This window comes from Podarcis filfolensis (genome assembly GCF_964270895.1).
Source record: "Podarcis filfolensis genome assembly, chromosome: 11".
NCBI lineage: Eukaryota > Metazoa > Chordata > Lepidosauria > Squamata > Lacertidae > Podarcis > Podarcis filfolensis.
In genome coordinates, this window is record NC_139613.1 from 25,626,001 (window position 1) to 25,641,931 (window position 15,931).

Here is a 15,931-nt window from a genome sequence, read left to right on the forward strand (position 1 = left end):
ATGGTTTTTGTTTTTTTTTAGGGGAGGGAATCAGTACCACAAAACCACAGAATCGCAAGGATAAAATGCTCATTAGATGATTTGCTCATTTATTTGGCTGGCAAAGTTAAAGTATAAATGTCAGGCAGGAAAACTGGAAGGGCAGACTGAGAGGAACCATATGTGGAAGGATTTGGTAAAAGTGTATATGACAGAACCATCTACTTTAGGGAAACATTAAATATGTTAAAGTCTTGATAACTGTATTGGTTCAAATGAAAATAATCACAGAACAGCTGAGGTAATACCTTTTTTGGCAGGGATGCAACTGATGATCAAACTACAATGTGAATGTTAAATGGTCCTAATGAAAGTATTCCCTCATTTATTCTGCAGTAAGAGATTTCACTCATGTTCAGAAAGTGACCAACTGATCCAAAAAATCTATTTCCTCCTGTGTAAAAGGTAAAGGTACCCCTGCCCGTACGGGCCAGTTGTGTCCGACTCTAGGGGTGTGCGCCCATCTCACTTAAGAGGCCGGGGGCCAGCGCTGTCCGCAGACACTTCCGGGTCACGTGGCCAGCGTGACAAGCTGCATCTGGCGAGCCAGCACAGCACATGGAAACGCCGTTTACCTTCCTGCTAGTAAGCGGTCCCTATTTATCTACTTGCACCCGGGGGTGCTTTCGAACTGCTAGGTTGGCAGGGGCTGGGACCGAGCAACGGGAGCGCACCCCGCCGCGGGGATTCAAACCGCCGACCTGACGATCGGCAAGTCCTAGGCGCTGAGGTTTTACCCACAGCGCCGGGAGCTACTAAATTCCTCTAATTTATCAGAGATTCCCCATCCAAGATACTTTTTTTAAAAAATCAGTCCAGCATGAACCAACCCCGTCATTAATAAAATCATCAGTACTGAACTATATTAAAGGTGAAGGCTTTAAAAATGTATATATTTACTTAAGCAGTACACACCTACTGTCCATAAACACTATCAGAATTCTTAACTTATTCAATAAAGAAGTAGAGAAAGTTGAGAAGCAACAAAAAGGGGAAAACACAACCATCCAACAGAATGTGCACATGCCAACCTTCTGTTTGTCTGCAGCAGAAAAAGTAATGTTACTCATTATGAGAGAAATAGTTGGCAACACAAACTACTATATGAAATACATGCTAATAAAACAACAACAGATATGAAGTCAAAATGGTGCTACTGAGAAACAAAGGGGAGGCATCAGCATGCTTGAGGGAATTACAAGGTTTACAAACTTAGAAAAACTTAAGGAGGTAGGTAAATAAATAAGCCAGCCAGCCAGCCCCCAGACAACCCATTGTCACTGGAAACATAATTTCCATCTCACTCACTAGGAAACTTCACCATTGTTGGGTGGGCTATACCTTACACTGGGCCAGTGGGACAGATTGGGGCTGCTGCCCCAAAGCTTATCTATCCAAGCTGGTAGAGGTGGTATTGAGTGCAGTGTTTGAGAATCAGAGGACACTGGTTCTGAGGAACTTCAATAAGCATGCTGAGGCTAACTTGACTGGGCCAGCTTGGGCATTTATGACCTCCATGATAATAACTGGGCTAACTCAAGTTGTAACTGGCCCAAAACATAGAGCAGGGCATACTCTTGATTTGGTCTTCAGTTCAGAGTGAAAGGGCTGGTCTGCATATTGGGTGGAGGGTGTTGAAGAAACCCTATTGTTGTGGTCAGATCATCTGCTAAGTTTGGTCTTACAGTGCCAGTTTCTCCCTACAAGGTTGGAGGATACTTCAGAATGGTCCATCCTCAGAGACTTAAAGGAGCTTGAAGGATTCCTCAATGCTTTGGGAAAATTTCCAGGAGCCAGAGCTGGCAATCCCTGTCAAAGGCCTTTGTTGTGCTATGGAATGGCAAGATGCATAGGACTGTTGACAAGATTGCTCCTGAGGTTTCCAGGGAGCTCTGAGCAATCAAATGAGCTGGATAAGGGCTAGAGGAACAGGCATTCTAGAGTGCATGAGCAATGATGGAAAATGCCTGTTTTCGGGGGCTAAAATTGAAGTGGTGTTAGACTCAATGTGAAACTGACAAGATATTTCCTAAAGTGCATAGTCATGACTACTATGTGCCAGTGAAGATGGTGCATCTTGGAGTAGCTGGTTAACAGAGCTGTTCCATGTTGTGAGAGCTGACATCTGTTCCAGGGAATTGAGTTTTGGAACTATAGAGGCCTGCTATGATAAGTTTGCCAGGCACTTTGAGAATAAAATTACTTGCCTCAGTGCTGAGGTGAATGCTGCCATTATTCCAAAGAAAGGTGAAGTACCTGACAAAGCATCTTCCCTGATCTTGTGGAAATCAGTTGCAGTTGAGGTCTGAAGATGTACACAAGGTGCCTGTGGTGGTTCAGCCCACAATATGCTCTCTCTACTCCTGCTCACAATAGCTTATTCAAGTTATCGGGGTCTGGGGTCGTTCCAGGAAGCAGTTGACCCATTTTGCATGAGGGAATGGTACCTAATGCCTTGGAAGAGGCAGTAGTGTATCCACTCCTTAAAAAAACCACACACTTCCTTGGACCATGAGGTACTCAACAACTATTACCTGATCACAAATTACTCTTATTTTGAGGTAAGGTGCTTGGGAGAGTGACGGCACGCTGCAAGCACTGTTGGAGGAAACTGCTGCTCTTGACCCTTTCCAGTCTAGGTTCAGGTCTGAGTTTTGAACAGAATTAGCTTTGGTCACCCTGATGGGCACCTTCCTTTGGGCACGGGACAGATGGAGTGCAACTCTATTCCTCTTTCTTGATTTCTCAGTGACTTTCAATACTGTTGGCTTTCCTGGTATTTTCCTGGACTCTTTGCGTGAGTTGCAAATTGGTTGCACTGTGTTACTGTGATTCCATTCCTACTTACATGGCTGGGTTCAAATATAGTGTTGGGATGTTATGTGTCTGCCCCCTAGCAGTTCTGCTGTGGGGTGCTGGAGGACACAATTTTCTCCTCAATGTTGTATATGAAATCATGGGAAGCATTCATTAGATTTGGGGAATGGGGTCGTCAACATACTGACATTCAGTTCAATTTCTCTGTTACATGTGCATCAGAAGAGACTGTATCTGTTCTGAATTGCCGCCTGGATGCAGTGGTGGGTTGAATCACAAAATGACGCTGAATGCTGATAAGACTCTGTGGGCGAGTAGTTTACAGTCTGGAAATTGCTGAATTTACCAATTCTGGACAAGGTTCCACTCCCTCTAAAGGAATAAGTACACAGTTTGGACCACTCTTTGTTACTGGAACCTGGGTAACTTCCTTGGCAAACGGCACCTATTAACAAAGTAGGTTGGTATATCAACTACAACCCTGCCCGGACAATGACGTCTTAGACACTATGATTCATGCATTAGCAACCTCACAACTAGGCTACTGAAATGTGTTCTATGTGGGACTTCCCTTCAGGCATGTTTAGAAGTTGTAGCTGGTGCAGTATGCTGCAGTCAGCTTGCTGAATGGAGCATCTGGACATGTACATATTACATCTGCGCTGAGGGAACTGAATAGGCTGCTGATTAGCTACCAGGCTATGTTCAAGGTCTTGTTACTAACACACAAAGGCACAAACTCCTCAAGACCAGGTTACTGCCACAATTATTTGCCTCTGCATATAACTGTTTAAGAGCACTTAGACCATCATAATTATTTTTTTTTAAAAAAAGAGATGAGCATTATAGCATTGCAGTGCTGTAGCATAGATACTGTTGTACCTCTTTCATTTTAAAAAGTACAGTTGGAAAAGCCAATTAAAAGTTGGAAAAGCCAATTAAAAGATTTATTTCAAAAACAAAATAATTAAACAGCCCACCAACAAGGTTAAATAATGCATGAGTGCTGAGCTTCAAATGGCCCCACCCAGAGCACCTATGACACACCCACTGATGTGGATGGAACATAGCATAAGGTTACCAGACGTCCTCATTTCCCGGGGGCAGTCCCCAGATTTACAAATCAGTTCCCTGACAAAATCCATCTATTTAGTAGGAAGTTGAAAAGTGTCCCCGGATTCATTGAAAAAAATCTGGTAACCTTAACATAGCAGAAGCAGTATACTACCAATAGTGTGGAAAGTTGATTCCAATTCTGCTTTTGGCTTATAGCAGAAGAGCAATGATTCGGCAGCACTAAGAGCTACTCATGTGGAAGCAGCCCAAATGAGCCAGATACTAGCTAATACTAGGTAGGTAGATAAAATGACCGTTGTTTACTAGGACTTACTCCAAGAATAAGCTTCCAACAAATAAAATATGGAGGTTGAATTCATACATATAATAATAAATGAGAATCAGAAGGCAAGAGCCTCAGATTTGCATGCTTCCTCCTCTGAGTACATGGGGAGGATATTTAAAACTTCCATTGACTTCAGTGTGCCTACTCTTGAGTATGAACTGGCCAGATATAGCCTACATAGTGTAATCCCACCCATATCTACTCAAAAGTCCTTTGAACCATACCAGACATCATTCTGGTTGCCACATTCTGCACCAGTTGCACCCTCCACACCATATTCCAGAGCAGTCCTCATAGACAGCATTGCAATAGCCAACTGGCATATCTCAAGTATTTATGTGCTAAAGCAATAAATCTTTTAAGGTCATATTGTTAGTGAAAGACAAAAAGTAAAATAAAGTGAATCATTAGGATAATTTTATGTACGTAGCAAGCAGAACAGATGAGAGAATAAAGTCACAGATAAAGGTCATTAAATTAAGATTTATAAAGATTTAAAAATGTACTCACTTGTGACCAATTTCATGTGCAATGGTAAAAGCAGAACCTAAGCCAATATCTTCATTAATGCTACAGCTCCTTTCAGGCTCACACATTCCAGCAACAGAGGCCAAGCCTGAACAAACAAAAGGAGACACAAAGGGTCATGCCAAGGTGTTTCAATCTTAAAAGCCCTAGTTATAAATGCCTGGATTCTTTTTAATAACCTCCATGCATCGAAGCAGCAGTTGGCAAAAGGTTAACTTTCTAGTCATTGCAAAATCACTGGGGGGAATTTCACTTTGCCGGCTAGACATTAATATTTTTTGAACTGCAGTCACTGCTGGAAAATGTCTAGACTAGGGGTTAGATTTATAAATTTTACTTCTGGTAACTTGGGACCACCTAGTAATATGAGCCAGGAGAGGGAATTCAAGCAAGCATTTCTATTTTAACATTCTTGAGGTTGCAGAAAGCAAAATGTGTCCACAATATTTTTCTAAAGAGATCTGTTTAAGTTTAGTGGGTTCATAAAACATACAAGAAACATTTTTAGCTACAAAACCCCCGAGTGGTATATTTTTAGGAATTTTTATGAAAACAAAAAACTCAATGCACCAACTGCAGAGAAAGAAATGTTAGCTGTATTTACTAAACTATAAAAACTTCTGCTTATCAGTTTTCTGAAATTAAGTTCTCACCACATACATCTGCTTCTAAAACCTTTTAAAACGGAACACATTATGTACAAATATTATAAATGTTCTTCAATACTACTTGGGATGTGCACTAGTGCAGGATTAATTTGTTAACACTACAGAGGAATTGACCTGCTGCAGCCTTAAAGGTATTCCTCCCTGAGGACTATTATCTGGAAAAAACATTAACATACTCTCCTAGGGGATTACCGTATTTTTCGCCCTATAGGACGCACTTTTCGCCCTCCAAAAATGAAGGGGAAGTGTGTGTGCGTCCTATGGGGTGAATGCACGCTTTCGCTGAAGCCTGGAGAGCGAGAGGGGTCGGTGCGCACCGACCCTTCTTGCTCTCCAGGCTTCAGGAAGCTCTGCGCAGCCCTCGGGAGCCCAGCGCGAAGTCGCGCTGGGCTCCCGACTGCTGCGCGGAGCTGCCTGCACCCCCGGGCTTCGCCCAGCTCCGCACAGCCCTCTGTGCAGCTGCGCGGAGCTGCCTGCATTCCGAAGCCTGGGACGCGCTGAAGAGCACGCCCGGGCTTCGCGCACTTCTCCGCAAGCCTGGGGAGACCGGCGCGACTTCGCGCCGGGCTCCCTAGGCTTGCGGATAGCAGGCTGTTCTGGGGGCTGGGGTCAGGGGAAGCTCAGGCTTCCCCTGTGCCAGCCCCGCGCCTGGGGGGGAAATTGAAAAAAAATTATTTATTCCCCCCCCCCAAAAAAACCTAGGTGCGTCCTATGGGGTGGTGCGCCCTATGGGGCGAAAAATACGGTATGTGCCCTGAAAAAATACTGCTACAAAACAAGAACCAAAAAGGGATACTTTTAGCACTGAAGGGAATGTATTCTATGAGCAAAGTAACCTAAATTATGATTAACATTAACTTGATAGGGATGTGTTACAAGGAACCAGATTAACACCAGCACTCCAGGGTTTACACCAGCTTTGAACTCTTTTCTGTTCAATCATTTCAACCCATAAAGCCCTGCATGGTGTAGAAATGAGTCTTACCCCATAGAAACTCTGTTCCCCACTAGCCTTCTGTGATCCCTTAATTCAACTGAGAACTCTACTGATTAGAATGGCTATGTAGCTCCTCATCTCTGGAATGTTCTCTCCAGGGAGGCCTGACTGGCGCCAACTTTGTCATCATTTCAACTCCAGGCATATATGCTTTTGTTTTCCCGGGCATTTGGACAGTACCAATGATTGTATGTTTTTACTCTGAATGTGTTTTTAATGTGTTTGTGCATTTTTATTACTGTATTTTATTATTATTGTAAATTGCTTTGGGCCTTTTTGTTGAGGGAAGCAATTCATAAATTCAATATGCCTAACCTATGTCTGAGGTCCATAGAGCAGCAGCATATACAGCAGTATTATCTGTGGCTGTTCCACTTACAGATTCCACACAGAGAGAGAGTTTTCAAATTCACCGAGATCTAAGTTTGGAGTATTTAAGGAACATTATATGTTCATATCATTTAAATTGGCACTCAGTAGTTGAAGTCAAGGGGGATATGGGTAAGAAATGAGGAAGACAGTCTTGATATTTTATCTTTGAAAAAGTTTTTAATCTACATAACTGCTACTGACACTGATCTCTTACAACAGACTGGAACAGAATGAAAACAAACAAAACAAGCTCCGGTAAAGAAGGTGGAAATTACTTGACCAGCTGTAATTTCTGCTAGGTGAAGGTTACAATCACGTTCTTTCCAGTCTATTAAAAGACAAAGTTAGAATACACCTAAATTGTACTTTCATTGTAACCAAATAGAATTGTTTGACTTTTTAACTCTGAATTCCAGAGTAGTATCTTTGACATTTTTAGAATGATTGAAAGTAATGCACTCAGTTATTATCAATGGATGAACATTGGAAAATATTCCTAATGAATATGGCTGATACTTATTTTACAAATCAAAAACTGTCAACAAATTAATAATTGCGAAACAAAACAAAACCCACATATGACCCACCCCAAACTACTATTATTTATGTGGCACATGGTTAGTTAATTATTACTAGAGGAACATGTCCTTCAGTCTGTTGCTTTGTGTCCATTTTCCACCCTTCTGAAATCTTACAGCTATTAACTTACTTCTCTCCTTTTTCTTTTCTGAGGTCTCCCTTCAGTGTTTTTTCCTCAGCTATCCCTCTCCCTCCAACTTCCATCAACACTTTTTTCTCAATATTTTATGCTCCTCCTCCCCCTTAGCATTACATGTCCTTGTGCATTCTATCCAAATATGTCCTTTTCCAAGAACTTCCCTGGATCAAGCTGCCTCAAGCAAGCCAGGATCAAACTGTCCCCCAAATCTGGATCTAACAGGGAAATCTAGTTAGTTTAAAAGTAGAAGCAAAAGCTTCGAATTACCTTATCCTGTCTTGTGCAAAAAACTATAATGAAGGAACGGAGGGAAGGAGTTCCACAACTTAGGGACTGTTTCAGAGAATGTCCTCTCCCAGGCCAACATCACCACTTTGTGAGCCTCTGAGGGTAAAGGAAGTACCAATAGAGTCCCTTCTGCTGATTCTAGCACCTGAGAGAGTCGGTAGGGAAGGAGGTGATCTTTCAGATATTTGGAGCCTGAGTCATTTACGGTTTTGAACACTAAGATGAGCACTTTCAAGTGGGTCTGGAAATGAACTGGCAACCAGTGCATCTGTTTTAAAACAAGGGTTATATGGGCTCTAAAAAGAGCCCCAGCGAATTGAAGTTTCCAAGTCATCTACAAGGTCAACCCCATGTAAAGCACATTGCAGTAATCAAATTTGGAAGTTGAAAGAGTATGGAGTACTGTGGTCAGGTAATCTCTGTCCTATGGATGCAGTAGCAGCCAGAGCTGAAAAGGGCACTCCTAGCCACCAGAGCCAGGCAAAATCTATGCTTGCCATGGTTGTGATTCCGTTCTAGAAGGAAGCAGTCTGTTCTCTGGCATCAGGCTGAACAGCATCAAGTCATGGGCAAACCCCCACCTTTCCAACATCAAGTTATTGAGATGAACAATGTAACACCCATTTAACATTGCATCTGACCGACCACAGTGTGACACAGAAGACGACCTGCACTCCTACTGAGAATGAAGCTTGCAAAAGGTCCTAATGCTTACTCCTCCGTCTCCCTGGTAAAGGGACCCCTGACCATTAGGTCCAGTCGTGACCAACTCTGGGGTTGCGGCACTCATCTCGCTTTATTAGCCGAGGGAGCCGGCGTACAACTTCCAGGTCATGTGGCCAGCATGACTAAGCCGCTTCTGGCGAACCAGAGCAGCGCACGGAAACGCCGTTTACCTCCCCGCCAGAGCGGTATCTATTTATCTACTTGCACTTTGACGTGCTTTCGAATTGCTAGGTTGGCAGGAGCAGGGACCGAGCAACGGAAGCTCATCCCACCACGGGGATTCGAACCACCGACCTTCTGATCGGCAAGTCCTAGGCTCTGTGATTTAACCCACAGCGCCACCTGCACCCCATGTCTCCCTGGTACCTGCATCATAATCATGGGAGTCCTCACCATGTGGTTACCCTTGCCTGTATCATGGCTCCTACATACTCCAATTGACCTGGGCTAAAAAAGTTGGGTATGTAAAACTGATAGTTACTCAGAACCTGTTGGTGCTTGAAAGGTTAAGGATGCAGTGGCAACAGGGAGCTTCTGCAGCTCACTATACATAGACAGACCCTTAGGGGATTCAATTTACCTATGCACCAGGAGGGATTTATTCTTAAAACACACTTAAGAATGTCTTAAGGCAGGCTACAGGACCAAGCTATTAATTTGAAATTCTGGACAAAGCTTTTAGGTCTGAGATGACAACAGAGTTCAAAAGCAGAGCACAGCACCTGGTTTAAGTATCTGCACCAGGTGCTAGACAGATGTGAAGCAGAAAAAACAGCTGTAGACACACTCCATGAAGGCAACTGAATACACATAGCTCCTTTCATGCCTCCCTGTGCAAGGACATGGGGATTAAAAAAAACAAAATATCTACCCAGCAGCAGATTCTCTTATCTCTTCCTTAGATACCCATTTTCACTTTGTGCTGAAACAAGAATGCCTGATCAACAGAAATGTAATTTCAGGGAGTGACTAGGGGTGCAAGTCTAAGCTCCAGATGCAATAACCATGTGGCATTGTGATCCACCCATTCCATATGTCATTCTGTTGCCAGTGATACAAAATGTACACTCATGGAAATCTACTGAAATGCCAGTGGATGCCAGCAAAGTTGCAGTTATGGGATTGCTCAATCTGCCATGTTGTGGATTTTAAAACTAGAAATGACAGAAATTGAAAACGCTAAATGTTTTCTGTAGAGGATAAATGCTTACTGTAAAAACATTGATATTTAGACAAGGGCTTTGATACCTCAAGCACACAATTGTTCAGGTGCTATATAAGTACCTCTGGATTAAGTGGACAAAGCAAGTTAACAGAGTCTTCATGTTTCCTAGAGGAGGGATTTCAAAATTCTTGCACGGTCATTAAAAAATAGTTGCCTGCTCAAAATCCTACAGTTATCATTAAATACTGAGCAAAATTTTAAAGAAATGGCAGACTTTTTCCTTTTCCAATATACTTCATGGATTAAGAGCACTGTAACAGTTTAAAAAACACAGAAAACAGCATCAAATTCACAACACAACCACCATTATGGCAAAGAATTCAGAGACGGATATGTAGTAAATTCAGGCTTTTGCACCAGACAGGATAATCAGTTAACTGCATGCTTTCTTAAGCACATTTTTACCATTAACATTTCTGGTTTTTCTGTGTGTTTCTTTTCTTCTCTTTGTATTTGTGAAATCTATCAGAGCAATCTTTATGAGGAAGAAAGCAATGTGAGCTTCCCTTGCCCCCCCCCTTTACTTGTTGCTTTGATTACCTTCTAGGTTTTTAAAGTGGCACAGCTGTCCAAAATAACTATTCTTTTTTTTTTTTAACATTACTGCTTCTTGCAAGCAAAATATATTTTCAGAATCATTTTCTACATAAACATGAAATGTGAGGAAATCATCTCAAGAAATGATGTCAAACGAATAGGTAACAAAAACCAAAACATTGAATAAAATAAATACCCATTTAGGTTACATTTTTGCAACCTTACCCAGTGTTCCACAAGGCTTGTTTTTATATGTGCAGATATCGTATCTGTAAAGAGGGGAGAGTAGATATATTTATAAAACGTTCAACCTGGTTAATACATTTTTTATATTTATCACATTTCTGTAGTGTAACTCCAGTTGTCAGACTGCAATCACTGTAATTATGAGCAGCCAGCTGGAGTGTCGGCTCTGCCTTCTGGTGTAAACCACAGGCTGCAGTATGCTCACAGCCTCTGGCCTCAGGCCAGTGGGACACCTGCCAGGAAGGAAAAAAAGGTTAAAGTGGACCTTTGTAATCTCTGGCCTTATAAAACAGCCTGCCACTCTGTTATGAAGTTGCAGCAGTACATCTGCAGAGCATCACTATTTCAACAAGAAACTAACAAAGCATTTTTCTAATCCTATTGAAATATTTTCTTCCTAAGGACACTGCATATTTTAGGATACTGAACAGTAATGTTTTGATCCTAATGTTTTGTCTCTTCCCTGCTTTCTTGATGTTTCCTGAAACCAAAATGTTAGCGAACTAAGTGATACGTAAAATAAACGTTACATTATTAAACAATCTCCTTTTTTTTTAACCCTCTTCCCTAAACTCTTTCTTTAAGGGAAAGGGGAAAAGAAAAAAGGAAAGACACAAATGTTATGTTACCATCCTATTCTGGAGATTCAAACAATGATTCAAAAATCACAATGAAAATTCCTACCATTCATTTCAATCATTCATTTTGAGCATCAGCTTCTATGGGTTTCTTACTATTGTCAGCATGAAATCTCCTAAAGGTGACTGTTTACACTTGGAGAAGCATAATTAAGACTAACATCGGAAAGGAACCAGAGCTCAGTGATGGAGCACACGCTTAGCACACAAATGTCCCAGGTTCAATCTCCAACAGAAAATCCACACCTAAAACTCTGCATTCAGTAGACAGTACTGAGCTAGATGGACCAATGATCTGACTCAGTATAAAGCAGCTTCCTATGCACAGACACAGATACATATGTCCTCTATCTGAAGAAAGCTTTTAAAAAACAGGAAAGGAGATGCATCTCTTAAAGTTTCTAGGAATACATTTTAGAAACCGAAAAACATGGGAAGTTATTACCATGACCTCTCATACCCTGGAATGGGTATGAACTAGGGCTAGGTGATATCTGTTTTTCAACATCATGATATATCACCAGCTAAACATTGTGATATACTGACATATAATGAAGTCTGAAATAAGGATGGAGCTACGTAGAGGCATTGGCTGGCTTCACAGTTTTTCCTGCATCATTATTTTTGCATAGCGCGCATGCGCACGCACACACATACACACCATGATTCACAGTATATTGCTTCCAGGTCAAAAACTATGAAACCGCTATCACAATATGGACTTCAAACCAGTTTTGGACGATATATCGCCCAGCTCTAGTATGAACGTTCAGAAACATTCATGTTCTCACACAATTTTATTTTTAGTATTCTTTATTGAGTTTTACATTGATTAATTATATACATTTTCCAGTTGTCTTCAAAATATGTTAGCCTATACATGAATGTAAACCAAAATAAATCAATACTTCTTCACACATGACTTCCCTTCACCTTTTTATGGCTTTTTACTTCTTCCTTATCCCAGAAGAAAAGCTTCTGGCTTCTTCACAAATATTTGTCTAAACATTTTTTTTAATTCCTCATAGACAATGTCCCACCACATATGGTACATTATTCCTTCCATTTGCTTACACCTCCAGGATGCATTTGAGTTTGTTTTATATATTTTGGGCAATTGCTGGGGGTCATGTACAATCGATATAGCATTTTCATAAAATTTTCCATTATTGTGAAGCAAGCTGTGAATTTTAAGTTTTTTGCCATAATTTTTCCCAATCGTCCATCTGGATGGAATAACCAAAGCCCTTTGACCATTTGATCATCAGTCAGATGATCATGTTCTTACACAAATTGACACATGTCCTTAGCTAAAGACCCGCCTCAGTACAACTAAGCCACTTTGGACAAGGCAAGAAAAACAGTTAATAAATATTTTAAATATTAAATACAAATATTAAATATTAGATAACAAGACTGCAGCTCAGATTCTGATTACACTGCAGCACAGATTCTGAGGGCACAAACTAAGGAGGAATCGGGGAAAGCAGATAAGATTTCAGGATAAAGAGAAAACAAGTGATCAAAGCGAGTGTCTCTTGATTTATCAGAGTTCAGCCATATATTGGCTGGTTGGATAATAAAACTGCTACCCACCCTTTCAATATCAGACCCATGTCTCTCACAGTCAATGCATTTCTGGAGATTATATAAAAAAAAGTAGGTAATAATTTGTTATTGAGAAAAAAATACTTAAAATGAAACATATACTGCATATTATCTGACGGGTTAACCATTATCTGATGGGTTAAAATGAATCTTGTTTAACAAATTGCTTGTAAAACTCTTCAATGGCATAAACTGGATTGCAGCTCTTTTGAGGTGAACCAAATCAACTTTTTTCAAAGAAACCGTATCAATCATTAATCAATTTATGCTATAGTACTCCAAGTTGTTTTTGTTTTTTTTATTAAATTAGCACCCCTTCAGTAACTTTCAGCTCTTTCCAGAGAACATGCGAAAAATCTTTCAAATGAGACTGAAATGTGAAAGAACAAAAAGTTCAAGGCACCTTTTCTCCTATTGCAATTTCCAAACTTGCTTTTAATTTGACAGCAATATGGCAGTGACTAGTTCAAAGGAACATTTCCACCCACAGACTTCCATTCCGGGAATCAATGAATTCCCAAAATACAGTCTGACTAATGAAGAATGCCCCAGTGCTGCTGGATGGGAAAGCCTGCTTACAATGGAAATCCATGTTTCTACCAGCTCTCAAAGGCAGGACTGGCCCACCCTTGAGGCACTGTGAGGGAGTCGCCTCAGGCTGCAGGCTGAGGGATAGTTGGGGAAATGGCAGGTGTGGCCCTAAAGAGTGGACCTCTTCTTCCGCCACTGCTGCCTGCTCCTCTCCAGCCTCCTGGTGTTGGTGGGTAGCTTCAGCAGGTGGCTTCGGAGGGAGGAGCTGCTCTGGCAGGGAGCAGCAGGGGACAGTGTCAGTGGGCTGCAGCAGTAGCTTCAGCAGCGGGTGCCCCTTTTGCCTCAAATATCAAACGTAGTGGATTGATCCTATTAGGAAGGATGTTTGGATAAGGCTAAACACCTCCAGTATTTAAGGCATTAAGTAGAAATGCCAATAATCCATTGATAGTTTCAAAGTTGCTGTATAAAGCTGATGTTCTGGGGGATTAAATACTACAAGCTCATCATTTTTTTCAAAGTCTGGGTATAACATTTAACATGCATGTTTAAGAACAACAAAACTTTATACAAGACTTGAAACTCTTGATTTCTTGTGCCACAACATCTGCTTAGTTTTACAGAATCTGGTATACCAAAGAAGCATTTTGCCTTAAACTAAAAGTAAACAATTCATTTAGTTTCATCCTTGAACACCAAAAAAGGAAGAAAAAGGATAGTGCACATGTCACGTTTCTCAATAGGAATAGCTTTCCTGTTATTTGTTTGACATGTCTTTTACAAGTTGCCATAAACAAAACAAACTTCTACCTCTACAATATTTCCTTTCACCATTTTACTTGGTGGAATAAATTAGTGTGGATTATACAAAAAGAAAAAATACTTCGTTGTCAGTGCAGTAATCCACTGAAAGCATGTATGACAATCTTTTTAACAGAAAGTCTACTACTCTGTTGTTGTATATACTAGTCATATTACTCCCACATAGTATAAGACCCAGGGTATGGTCTGAAGGCACATGATGTCACCACCTTGCTGAAGCTAAATAGATTGGCATTCAGTCAATGCCTGCATGAGTAACCACCTGGAAACTATTTGTTCCATCTTGAGTTCCACCATTAAAGAAAGGCAAGATATGAATATAATAATAAATAAATAAATAAATAAAAATGAATAAATATAATAGAACATCTATCTCTTTGTCACATTTGGTTTTCCTGAAGTTGGGTAGAACTCTGCAGATTGAGATGCTGGCTATGCAAATAGCCCCCTCCATCGCAGCAAGAGCTGCAGCTGTTTGGCCGGAGAACTAATCAAATGTGATCTCACAAGATGTAGAGATTGTCATTAAACTGGATTGTTTTTTTAAACTATCCAAGTTGCTGGCCATTACTACTCCTCACGGGAGCAAAATCCACAGCAAATTAGACAAATTCATGGAGGGTAAATCTATCAATCTACCTCTCCTGTTGGAGGTAGTATGATTCTGGATACTAGTTGCTGTGAGACAAAAATGGAAGGAGTGCTGTTGTACTCCTGCTTGCAGACATCCCACAGATATCTGGTTGGTCACCATGATGTCTTTTAGACTGATTTTACCAGGGTTTTCTAATTTTCTTATCACTCAGAAATCGTAATACAATTTTATATTACAAAGTTCTGTTTTTGAAGTTCAGACCAATACCAACTTCTGAACCAGTAGTAGGAAGGGAAAGATGCAAAAACTCTTGCTTAAAATCTGAGAAATCAGAATGAAAGTTTGCAGCTCAGAGACTATTCTGGTCAAATATGAGTTCGACCCCTACACTTGATGTCAAAAGGGAGAAGCAAAGATGCAAAATAGAGCATAATGCTGTATTTCCCTTGAAGAGTGAGATTTCACAATGAAAGTTGGCCATGCATCTTCAAGACAGTGTATCTGAAGTTCAAACCAGCAGCATGACTCTCATAGGGATTTAAAATATGGAGGGTTTGGTCCAGACTTTGTTTCCAGGCTTAGCAACATGGAAACAAAAATCTTTTCACCATCTCCCAGTTGATGGCTGATCAGCTGGGAAGTGGAGAAAAATGGTGGGTTTCCTCAGGACTTGGCAGGCTACACATGCAGCTGAGAGCCACATGCAGCTTGGCAGCCATGGGTTGCCCACATGTGTTTATTCACAGTCACTATCTCAGTTTTGAGTGGTAACAATTCCATGTTATTAGCTGTATGGACGTGGGAATTTAGACTAAAAATGCTTTTCTGAAGAGTACTCACTGCAGTCTGCAAAGTGCATTGCTGGCACAAATAACTATTCACTGGAAGTCTGCACCACTGGAGATGTGTAAGAGCTGCATAAGCCTTTAATCATTGTTATGCTTTAACTTAAAACAAACACTAGAAGCAGCTGATATAGCAAAGCAGAATGATGTTTATGCTAGGTCAGACTTCAGAATATGAGAATATGTTTAAGTACAAATGAGGATATATATAGAAACTTTTAATATTTGTATAACTTTTTAGCCAACTTAGAGAAGCACAATATTAATTAAAAAGATTAAAAATATTACAAAATTCAGCACTAACAGAGAAATCCCAACTGAACTATGAG

At 40.8% G+C, this 15,931-nt stretch overlaps 1 protein-coding gene across 14 annotated transcripts in view; it reads right to left on the reverse strand.

Annotated features, from left to right (window-relative positions):
* ADAMTS6 (ADAM metallopeptidase with thrombospondin type 1 motif 6) overlaps positions 1 to 15,931 on the reverse strand; it is a 118,778-nt gene that overhangs the window by 62,175 nt on the left and 40,672 nt on the right. For all 14 annotated transcript variants that reach the window (XR_014539621.1, XM_083576030.1, XM_083576032.1 and 11 more), the window contains 2 exons: positions 10,543 to 10,586; positions 4,769 to 4,874 (listed from right to left, as the gene is read on the reverse strand). Coding sequence is in view for 13 of the 14 variants with exons in the window: in XM_083576030.1 (XP_083432156.1) it covers positions 4,769 to 4,874; positions 10,543 to 10,586 (150 nt within the window). In the remaining variant the exon portion in view is untranslated. The remainder of the gene's footprint in view (positions 1 to 4,768; positions 4,875 to 10,542; positions 10,587 to 15,931) is intronic.